This window comes from Kogia breviceps, chromosome 12, assembly GCF_026419965.1.
Source record: "Kogia breviceps isolate mKogBre1 chromosome 12, mKogBre1 haplotype 1, whole genome shotgun sequence".
In the NCBI taxonomy this organism is placed as follows: domain Eukaryota; kingdom Metazoa; phylum Chordata; class Mammalia; order Artiodactyla; family Physeteridae; genus Kogia; species Kogia breviceps.
The window spans coordinates 59,645,417-59,657,929 of NC_081321.1; the positions used below are offsets into that span (position 1 = coordinate 59,645,417).

Genomic DNA, 12,513 nt, shown 5'->3' on the forward strand with positions numbered 1-12,513 from the left:
AGTTTCTTATTTAATTGTTGCTGCCTTAGCCTAATTTCATGCTATTTCTGCAAGGATGTATAAAATGGAAACTGTACAAGAAAAGTGGCACAAATCTAGATGGAGTCCAAATCATACAAACTCTAGGAAATTTTGTGGAAATGTAGAAATTTGGGGTTATTTCCATCATTCTTATTTATGTCAGACATTAACTGTGGTTGATCTTATACCAGGAGTGAACCAAAATCATTGGAGTGATGCTCGTTCATTTATTAAATCCAATAATCTTCAGAATTGGTTTTTATTATGAACATTATAAACACAGCTGCAAGTTAATATTTGTCTTTAGAGTAGTTTTTGCTTATCATACAAGTAAAGACTAAATAATCTGGCAAACTTGTTCGAAATGAAGATGAGAAAAGGCTTTGCTCTCTCCCTGTCCACCTTCTACCAAACACAAATAAAAAGGTCCATCTAATTTTGTGATGCCACAAAGAATAATGGTGTGAAATGTAGGTAAAGAAGATAACCAGGCTTTGGTTGCTTTCATATTTACCTATCCCCTGTGTTAAAAGTCTGCATTCAGTTGATTATTTTTTTAACATCTTTATTGGGGTATAATTGCTTTACAACAGTTGATTATTAATGTAAAAAAAATTCAGCAAAATACATAGGGTATTGTCATTTATATTGCTTTGATTTGCAAGGATTTTATATGCAATCTACTGTAGATGTTATATGTAATCACTTCTTTTTGGATATACCCTCTTTAAATGTGGGCAGCATGTGTTCAGATAGATTTAAAAAGCTACAGTTTCATATTTTCCAAAGAATCTGACATTGGTCTCCACAGTGACACAGCATCTATTGAAAATAATAAATGGGAAGAGTCTATTTCTTTAACATTTTTGTAATTTGGATTTAAACTCTAACTCTGATCTTCATAGGTGTTATGGAAAGCATTTATTTTTTTAAATAGGAAGTTTTGAAAAATGCTTGTATTGTAATGTAACATAGATACAGTTAAAACTGTAAATTGCTATTTTAATTTGATTATCCTTTTGAAAACAACGTGGATTAAATATCATTATACAGAGCTACATGAAAGTAAAGAGAATGCATTGAGAAACCAGAATTTCATTTCAGTAATAAATTATTTTCAATTACTTGTGACCGCTGAAATGTTTCTCTGAAGGAGAATACCTAGAGTTGATTTATTCAAATTCCACAATTCTTTCCTTTTTAAAAACTTGCATTCTGATATTTTTGTGTTCATTCAAATTTTTAACTCCCCAACTCTGTATGTATTAAGGGACATTGGCATCCTAAGTAGGACTATATTTAAAAAGTGAGTAATTTTATTTTTATAGTACTGAGTATGGCTTCTTTATACTGTGATGAATCTTGCTTTCTGCCTTTTATTTGCATAAGTAAAATCTTCAGTTTTGCATCATCATATATCTTTTTTGCATATAATTAACATTAACTTTTTTGGCTGTGCAGAGCTGGCTATTTGCCTCAGAATATTCCCCTGGAGATTATCAGATACCTGTCTGAGGAGAAGGATTTTCTTCCTTGGCACGCCGCCAGCCGAGCTCTTTATCCTCTAGATAAATTACTGGACCGCATGGAGAAATACAATGTCTTCAATGTAAAAAGATATATTTTCTTCTTTCTTATTTTCAGAAGATAAGCTGTTTTCTCATTATCTACTATATTCAACTGATCCTGAGTTATTTTAGTTCCTTCCAATTTGTGCTATTTTTGTCCTGATCTTCTGTGCAACACTAATGGCAAACTCTTGAAGAAGAAATGTAGTACACGCTACTTTTTGTTCTAGCCTAAAAGTGTCAATTAAGCTTAAATGCCTCAGAATTTAAGAACAAATACACATGGCACATCCTTAAAGTTCAAACTTACTTCCCTAGAGTTAAAGGGCTCTGCGTTCACAAAGGTCTTAACCTGGGGAGAGGGATCCAAAGATCTTCACAGAATATAGACAGTTTCGGTAAAGATTCTTAGTCATTATTTTTAACCAAAAGGACATAGTAAATTCAGTTCACTTCCTTAATTAACAAGGATAAGATCAACATTGAGGCAAAAGCCCATTCATAATTGGGTCCAAGGGGATATAGGAGCGCAAACAACAGATAATCCAAATAGACCTGAAGACATGACAAACATTCCAAAATGTTACCTGACCAGATTTTCTAAGCTTGAGGACTGGAAAACCAGAATTGCACTGCTGACGCCACCTAATCTAATGTAATAATCATTTTGAATAAGGTTAGGATTAAGTACTGCTAATGAGCTTTTGATTCCAAAATTTCTTATCACCAGTGAAGCTTTGCATATGAGAATATGTCTCTGTAACTCCTGTCACCTTTGGGCACTATTTATTTCCTTTTAGTTATTTTAAGACTCTGCCCTGTGTCTTATACCTAATTTATGACATACTGGCTCTGCTAATTAACCTATGCATTTGGAATGCAAGACTAGATTGCTATGACATGAAATCTATTTATTAGAGCCATCTAAACTGTGTGATGTCCACAAGAGTTGCTTCTTTCTATTTTATCCTAAACCTACATGAAAGCACCTCTGTTTTAATATTTTTTTAAATGGGAGTAATCCTGGCTTGACTGTTCATTGTTGTTAGTTTTGTCTTAGCCCTTGAAACAGACATGCGTGGAAATGTATCATTACAGTTATGGTATAATTTTTATCTGCTGGAGAAGGACTTACTACTCTTCTCTTTTCTTCTTAACACAGAGACACTGCAATATTAAACTTATGTAAAGTAAAATACATTTTGTAAATATTTGTACTTCAGAGTAGTATATCATGTCAGACACCTCATTTTCAATAAAAGTTAAGAATTGCTTTTACTGTAATTCCAGTGCTTTCGTTCCATTGACAAAATCCAAGGACCACATTAAAGTGAGGAGAGCATATCTTACCTTGCTACTGATATTTAAATATATCATTAGATGAATGGATTTTGACTTTGAAATACCACATCATTTTACTAAAGAGTGTTCTGTGTACATCAGGTTCAAAAAGGATAGGCCATTGACTGGGCTTATAGAACAGTTTTGCATTAAATATGGTCTATTGACATAAAACACATAAATATTAGGTGCTCATTTTCATAAACTATATCTACATACATTTGTATATATGTATGGATGGATTCATTATCAATATGTCTCACTTTTCTTGTTGTGCTACAAAAATTATCATCTCAAATATTTAATAGTGCAAATTACTTAATTGTTCAGTAGGAAGTAAAGAGTAGACGTCCATCATTGCAACTGTATTTTACACTAATTTTCTATATTTGAAATATCAAGTTGAATAAAGTTATAATAGAGCATTACCATGCCCATAATTTTACTGATATTTCAAAGTTGGTTCATTTAGAAAATATTTTAATTTTACTGTATAATTTTAATTGTCAGCATGGAGCAATTTGAAAATGATATTATCTTTATTTCTCCTACCCCCCATTTAGGAATATATTTTAAAGCAAGTTGCAACAACGTACATCAAGCTTGGTTGGCCAAAAAACAATTTTAATGGATCTCTTGTTCAAGCATCCTACCAACATGAGTATGGTTTTATTTTCTTATTTGCTTTTATTCCCCAGAACTGTACAGTAACACACCACTAAAACCACTGTGACTTTAGCAGCATGAGACAATCTTACTTTCATTCTGCATCTTTCATTTCCCTCTCTTGGGAGGACTTCTGATGGGCAGCGCAGATTCTATCACCTGGTACTGAGAACAAAGGCTTTTCTTTGCCATGTTTTAATTTAAGATCTGCCTCTACTGGTAAAGTTGAGGTCTGAACCCATACCCCTCACTATAGTACTGTTTCCAGAGAAGACTTTTTTATGTATAACTTCTACCCTGCTTAGTTATCTCTTGCTCAGCAAAATGGAATTTCCATATCTGAAAATTAATTTTGTGCTAATTATTTACTTATCTACTGTAATGTAGTGTAACGAGTTTCCTTTTCTCTCTAGATATTAACACCGTTTGTTAATTTTTCTTTTCCTTTTGATGATACCCAGAGAGCTACGTAGAGAAGTTATAATGCTAGCATGTAGTTTTGGCAACAAGCACTGTCACCAACAGGCATCAACGCTTATTTCAGATTGGATTTCCAGCAACAGAAACAGGTAAGTTGAACCGAATCCTGTATTTCTGATATGATTTATACTGCTTTCAGATTCTCAGTGCACACATTCCATTTATCAACTGGAGAAAAACAACTTCAAAGAAAAAAACACTGCAAAACTTTGTTTCAAGTTCACAGCTTACAAAGCAACAGCACGAAAGCCACAATACACTTATCTTTGGAATGTTTTCTGTAGTTTTAAACTACCTTTCTTAACCCAGACTTATTCTTCAAATATAGGGTGTCACCTTATTTTAAATTTTGATAGCTTTGCTATCCCATGAGAACAAAATAATTAAATTTAGGTCAAACTCTAAGGTTCTTTAGAAAGGTTGCGGTATTTATTTATAAAGCAACTGTGAGCATTTGATATAAATGAAGTAGCATAGCAAATGTTAACATTAAAAACTAAAAACAAAAAGGTTATGAAAAACCTTTACTCTTTTAGTGAGCCTTGACAGAAACCTTAAACTTGTATCTTGGAATTTCACAGTACAGTATTTTAATACATAGTGTGAGGTTAAAAATATTGAATAGTATTATTTTTGATTTAAATATTATACTAAATGTCAGTTGTTAATGTTAATAAAAGAATATTAAATGTATAAAATAATCAAAGATCGGTGATCTTCTTACTGTAGTTTTCTAAACCTTTTTAGGTGTCTTTGAATTTCCAAGGATCATTATATTACATTTCTTTTTATGCTTTGGGCAATTTATAATCACTCCTCTCCAGTCTTTGGCCACCATGTTAAAGAAAGTCCAATCAGAAGAATGAGGAGCTAGGGAACAATTTGTTCAGATGATTCTATTTTACATGCTACAGGGGGCTTGTCCCTGATATGTGTGACTGAGATGACCCCATGAGCAGCAGAGAAAGAGGCTTGTTGTAGAAGAACATTGAGAACCACAGACAGTGTAATCTGTTTATGGAACAAATTGGTATTTGTCTTGCTGAGAGTTGTTTAAGTTTAAATTTAGTACCTGAATCTAGGTCAAAAGGTAGCTCTCCTGCTTTAAAAGTCTGTGAGGGAAATCTTTCACTGCATTACTTAGTAATTAGTCAGAACATCTCACCTTCTCTAGAGTTTTCCTGTTTTCTCTTTAAGTTAATCGGTCTTAGTCGTACACTGAGCTAAGGAAAATATTTTATCACTATTATCTCTCAATGGAACCATCATATACTTGAAGACAGTGATTAAATCCCTCATCACTTTTCTTTAGAACTAAAGCAAATTCATTTGTTAAACTTAGACTAATGATTATCCTTTTTGCTAAGTCTTCTGGAAATTATTATATTAGACTTAAAATGTTATAAAACTTTTTTCCTATGTTTTAGCACCTCATTCAGTTCTACCACATTAATTAGGCTATGAAAACTTAGACATTTATCCAAAACCAATACATCCAAAATTTGATTAAGATATATAATCATATATACATTTGAGGAAAAAAAGGTGATATATACTATTTGAAGATTGTGGTCTCAACTCTCCTCCCCTTTGTTTTTTGTTTTATTTGGCTACAGACGCATGTCTTTTCTCAGAGCTGATAGCTGTTTTTGAACCCTTTCATGAATATACCCATACTCACATATATTCTTGCCATTGTATTAAAATTGAACTTGTATCGTTGCATTACCACAATTTCTCTAGACAGTATTCAAACTGGACATCACTTTCTACATTTAAAAATATAGCTATTGGGAAAAATCTATTTTTAGAATAATTCATTCATTTAACAAAATTTTATTGAGTGATTCTCAATAGCAGCTGGTAACCAGAAATCAAAGAGAAGAGGCAGAGCTCAAAATGAATAGGAGATGCAGTTCTATAAACAAACAGTGGTACTTTGAAGCAAGAACTAAGCGCAAGACAGAGTGTGAACGCACAGCAGGGAGGGGTTACTGCCTTGGAGACACTGCATTCTTCCTCGTGAAGGATGAGTAGGACTTTGTCAGATGATAGGGCTGAGTGAGGCAGAGGTAGGTGTGTATGAGTATGTGAGGCGGGTGGATGCAGATTCAGACAGAAGGAAGGCACATGGATTGATGTGTAAGCAGTGCAGCAATTTTTGATTTGTGAGTTTGAACCATCCATCACTTCCATAATTCTCTTATAAATGAAAGTGTCAGCTCATTTCAGTTTTGATAACCCTGCCATTTATTCGTGGTAAAATAATTAAATTGGGGCCTAATATTTTAAGGTTCTTTTGTTATTTCCTTCATCATTTGTATATTCTCCTGCTTTGCTTTCTTTTGTAACGGGGCGAGTAAACCTGCTAAGTGAAACTAACTCTGTATTTACTAAGGTTTACTCAACTGACCAACCATATGACACAACCCAGCATACACAAGTGACTTCCTGCAGGGAGGGTACATGATATTCACTGAGCTACCTGTGTGTGAAGATCAGAGGTTTAATCTATATTTTGGGGATGGCAACTCAATAATAAAATAATAATGTACTCCTGTTCTTGGTGCTGAGTTTAACTTTCTTAAATTGAGTCAATTAAGGGAAGGGCTAGGTTTCTTTTTAAATGTGCCTGAAGTAACAGACCAGAAAGCTTTGTTTGTTTGCTTGGTTTTGTTTAACTGGAACCTTAAAAATCATCTAAAAAAACCCTCCAAGGGTAATGTAGTTGTATACTAAAAAATTTTGGTCGGAGAGATGCTATGTATTTATGCTAATAAATCTAAAGGACAAGGAGTCATGGAAGTAGCAGGGATTGCAACCTCTGGGGTGCTGTGTTACTATACAGCCTGATCTTGATATACTGGGGATATAGGTCGAATAGGTGGCGTCGGATTCAGGAAAATGGAATGGAAAGTTGGTGCAGGGCAGGGTAATGGAATCAAAACGTGCAATGAAAAGCTAGAGATGGTAGCAACAGTGAGAAAACTTCAAGAATTACAGTGGATGATACATTGAATGAGTCGACATTCCGAGCCCTGTTAAGATATTCAAATGCTACAGTGTGTTGAGACAGATTGAGCTTTGTTCCCATCTTGTTTGTCTGTGGTTTGGGGACTAAGTTCAGCAGAATGCCACATTTCAGAAAAGAGACAAATCACCAAGCATTCGGTAGAGAACAATACAAATGATAAAAAGATCTTGAAAACACCAGCTACGAGAGGAGGTAGTAAGGACTGAGAATTTCACTCTAAAAAAAAAAAGACAGAAAAGATGATAGCCTTTTTGTCTGGATAAAAAGCGTAATAAAAGGGACAGAAATTGGTTTCTTTCACTGGTTGGTGTAAATAAACAAGACCTAATTGGCCTGAGTATCACTGAGTAAAATAGAGGGGATATATATTTACTGCAAGTGAATTATTATTTGAAACTGTCTGTATTAAAACACTGTTGAGATTGTACAGTTAACTGTCCAGGGGTCTCAACAGAGCAATATGCGATTTTCTTTGAATAAAAATTTAACATGAAATTAAATGTGTCCACAATTGACACAGCCTCTTAATTTTGTGATAATGATACATTTTTTTCTTTTTTTTATATTTTTATTGGAGTATAGTTGATTTACAGTCTTGTGTTAATTTCAGATGTACAGCAAAGCGAATCAGTTATACATATAGTTATATCCACTCTTTTTTAGATTCTTTTCCCGTATAGGTCATTACAGAGTATTGAGAAGAGTTCCCTGTGCTCTATAGTAGGTCCTTATTAGTTATCTATTCTGTATATAGTAGTGTGTATATGTCAGTCCCAATCTTCCAATAAGGCTTTAAGCCAAGACACAGTGAAGATTTAAAGTGTTTAATTTTTAAAAAAGTATTCAATGGTGATATCCATTCCCTAACATATAAATTGATAACTGGTATCAATACCCTACCCTAAAAGAGTAGAATACCTTGTACATTGTGGGAAATTAAAAATGTTTAGTGAACTGAAATTAATTGGAAGCTCATTTTGAAATTGAAAAAATTAAGGCCATTTTATAATAAAATTTGTAAGTAGAGGAGAATCTCTGGAGCTTTGCAGCATACATAATACTGCAATAATAAGCTTCACTACTCATGCAATTAATTATAATGTTACCAATATTATTGTCTTTAACAATGATAATCATAATGAAAACTATATCTATTTTATTGAGTATTTATTACATTTCAGGATTGGGCTAAGTGCTTTTGGTGCATGATCTCATCATTTTTATTTTCATTTTTACGGAAGAGAAATCCAAAACTTAACAAAGGTTATGCAACTTGCCAAGATTATGTAACAATAGGTGGCAGATCTGGGCTTCCGTCCCTAGCCTGTCTACTTTCTACCCCTACTGCCGGTAATTCTGTGGTGGTGTATCAAATTTCCATACATCAGTAATAGATGTTTGTTCCAAAATGATCCAAAAAAGAAAAGAAAAGCAAAAAAGACACCCAAGAGAACTCAAGTACTCTCTGCAGTGAGTGTAAGCAAAAGTTTTATGCTACACTGTATAAGCCTGTGGTCTCTAACCTGATTGTGCACAAGAATCACTGGGGGGGGGGCTTGTGAAACAGTTTGTGCTGAGCCCCACCTCCAGAGTTCTGATTCAGTAGGTGAAATGGGGCCCAAGAATTTGTATTTATAACAAGTTTCCAGGTGATGCTGATGCTGCTAATCTGGGGACCACACTTTGGGAACCGTTGGTATTAGGAACGGTTCTGGTCTTCAGAGTCAAAGACACTGTGATCAAATTGCAGCTGTTCAACTAAATTAACTTAGGAAAATCACTTGGTTTCATCATCTGAAAAGTGGCAGTACTACTAACAACCAAATAAGTAGTGAGAGTTATGTAAAAGAATGCCTATATAATATCTGACCCTTATAGGAAATTAGACAACATTCATCATCGTTGAAGTTGCCTGCTATTGAATACTTGTTTTGACCGTCCCCCCAAGTAATGAGTGGTATGAATTTTAGATGGGGAAAGTAGGAACAGTGTAGAATAGAACAGAATAGGACATTTATAGAATGCCTTCAATATTAGACTTAACTCTGTATACGTTTTGAGGATATAAAAATGTGACCTGTAACATAAAATAAAAAACAAAACATTACCATAGAGACTGTCAATTAGGAGCAGGGGGACATTTGCCCTTTTCTCCCTGCTTTAAGAAATACTGCCTGTCTTGGCCTCTGGGTAAATATTGCATTTTCTTCCCTCCCTTTAATCAGCTGCTATTTACGGTACATGTCCCTCCACCAGCCATAGTGTTTTTTAAATCTCATAGTGTAAAGAGCTCCAGTTAAGCTCCGTTCCTTTGTGTCTGCTCTCTATCCATCAATATTTGCTTTACTTATGTGAGAACGTAAAGGTGGAGGGACAAAGGACTCTTTCCGTTATGGTCTGTATGTGTTCGGTTCAGAAACCTCATGTTTTCTTCCCTGAAAACAGATCCTAATTTATTGCCCATGTTTCCAAGTTATTGTGGTCCTATTACCTCTGCTCTTTACACTCCTTTTTGTATTCTTTTTACTGTACATTGACCTACTGTAAGTTTTCATAGGCTAAAGTTATACCAGCCAGATCTGCCATTTTAGTGGTCAGATACCAGCGTAGTCCTGTTGCAGACGAACGAACACAGCACGGAGTCTATGTGGAGTAGTGGAAAGGGCAGGGCTGCCTAAACCTCCAGTGAGCTGGGCTGAGGAATTAGGTTTGCTCCTAGTTTGTCATTAGGCAGCTTTGGGTTAAGACAAGTCTGTTAATGGCTCCCAATTTCAACCCTGTTTCTAAAGTGAGAACAAACCTCTAGTGCTTCCATCAGCTCCAACAGAGTCCAAAATTTCACACTCACTGTGCTTGCACATAAATCATAGTTTCCTCACAATGTGTCCACTTTGGATTCTCTTTTCATTATATAGTTAAAGGGGGATATATGTTCATTTATTTATGTATTCGATATGTATGTATTGAGCAGCTACGATGTATCAGGCACTGTGCTAGACACTTGGAAGGCAGCATTCCTTCATTCAAGCAATGCCAGCCTCTGCTACCACATTGAGAATATGTGGTCCGTGCCCTTACCCATCCTAAAGATGAATGCAGGGGCAAGGAGGAAGTGTAGGAGGGAGACAGAAATTGTTCAAAATAATCACATAAAGCTAAAAATGAAACTCAGGTGAGTGCAACCAGTAAGAGATCTGTGGTGTTCTGATAGACTGTCCTGTAGGAATTTGACCAGATCAGAGAGATCAGGGAAGACTTCCGGCCCTGAGTGCTGGTGTTGGAAACGAAGTGAAGGGGACATATTTGAACATGACTGAGGAAGGAAGAGTGACAGGAGTTAATATAAAAAGTAAGAGAAAGGGGGCTTCCCTGGTGGCGCAGTGGTTGAGAATCTGCCTGCTAATGCAGAGGACACAGGTTCGAGCCCTGGTCTGGGAAGATCCCACGTGCCGCAGAGCAACTAAGCCCGTGTGCTAGCCACAACTACTAAGCCTGCACTCTAGAGCCCACAAGCCACAACTACTGAGCCCGCGTGCCACAACTACTGAAGCCCGCACTCCTAAGTCCCTCATGCCGCGGAGCAACTGGGCCCGTGAGCCACAGCTACTGAGCCTGCGCGTCTGGAGCCTGTGCTCCGCAACAAGAGAGGCCGCGATAATGAGATGCCCGCGCACCGCAATGAAGAGTGGCCCCCGCTTGCCACAACTAGAGAAAGACCTCGCACAGAAACGAAGACCCAACACAGCCAAGAATAAATAAAGAAACAAATGTGGAGTTAAAAAAAAAAATAGAGAAAGGAAGGCATTTGATGACAATTGACTAGAATAATCCCTTGGGCTCAAACTTTTATGCATATGAATTGCCTAAAATGATATTTTTCAGTCTAAATTTAAAACTTTTATCGTACATTTAAATAATTGTAAGAACTGATTTGGGGCTTCCCTGGTGGTGCAGTGGCTAAGCATCCGCCTGCCAATGCAGGGGACACAGGTCCGAGCCCTGGTCTGGGAAGATCCCACGTGCCGCAGAGCAACTAAGCCCTTGTGCTAGCCACAACTACTAAGCCTGCACTCTAGAGCCCACAAGCCACAACTACTGAGCCCGCGTGCCACAACTACTGAAGCCCGCGCTCCTAAGTCCGGTGCTCCGCAACAAGAGAAGCCACCGCAATGAGAAGCCCGTGCACCACAACGAAGAGTAGTCCCCCACTCGCCGCAACTAGAGGAAGCCTGTGCGCAGCAACGAAGACCCAACACAGCCAAAAATAAATAAATAAAATTAATAAATCTATTAAACAAACCAACAAATAAGTAAATAATTGCAAGGATTTAAATTCCAGCATATTGTCAATAAACATTTTTTTCAATGAAATTCTTTCAAGACCTTTAAATGTATACAGTGGATTTGAACCATCATAGCTATTTTATAACCATCATTAGACATTTTAAAATACTATTATGTTCTTATTTAGTAGTCACAAATTTCATATTATTCTTTTCTCCTCCCTCAAGTTATGTTCTAAAATAATATATTTTTGCTTGAAAATCTTTTTTGGATCACCCTATCATACTTCTCTGCAGTAAAAAATACACACACAGAACACACATAGACATAGACACACACATTTTTTCAAGTCATCATAAAAGCCTGTTACTTTTTTTTCCTCTAAACTGGGTTTTCATTACAATTGTTTACTGTATATACTTGATCACATATATACACTGCAAATTTTGGTAAATAATTTCTAAACATGAAAATAAAAATTGTTAAATATAAAAGTAAAAATTGAAATGGGCCTTTTTTCCAATTCGTTTATATACTCACAGATAAATATTACTCACTGCCAGAATGAGAAAGTTTCACCATCAATTCTCTTCATATTTTTATGTTAAAGTGCTGAAAAACCTTATACATGAAAATAGATGGGAATGGAAGTTGTTTTGTTACAGGAATGTGACACAATTCTTCAAAATGTTTCCAAGTTTTGTGCCAAAAATCACATAGTAATCTATCACCAAAATTTAATTATCACCTGACAGCTTGATCAGTCCCTTCAAATTTTATGGAAGCAGAGATTTTAAAAAATTGCAAACTCATTTTCTAGATATCAACACCAATATTTAGAATTTTCTCTTTATTTGATACTGCAGTACAATGCACCCTCCGAACATGTAAGATGAATGAATGAGAAATATGCCTCTCTCCTGGAAAGTGAGAGAAACTGGGGGAAGGGTTTTTATGAAAAAAGAACTATCTATATAAGAGTTTAGAATGTGGAAATGGATTGCCATAATGCTACCCATATTCTTAGGTACTCCTTGAAAAGTCTTACTTTACACCCAGAGGTACAAACACCTCATTTTGAAGACCCCTGCACTAGGATGTAGGTAGAAATGAGAAGTA

At 35.7% G+C, this 12,513-nt stretch overlaps 1 protein-coding gene across 1 annotated transcript in view; it reads left to right on the forward strand.

The window, feature by feature from the left end:
* Positions 1–12,513, forward strand: part of TRHDE (thyrotropin releasing hormone degrading enzyme) — a 430,192-nt gene that overhangs the window by 386,552 nt on the left and 31,127 nt on the right. The window contains exons 13-15 of the mRNA XM_059082402.2: positions 1,483–1,630; positions 3,494–3,591; positions 4,058–4,165. Coding sequence (XP_058938385.1) covers positions 1,483–1,630; positions 3,494–3,591; positions 4,058–4,165 — 354 coding nt within the window. The remainder of the gene's footprint in view (positions 1–1,482; positions 1,631–3,493; positions 3,592–4,057; positions 4,166–12,513) is intronic.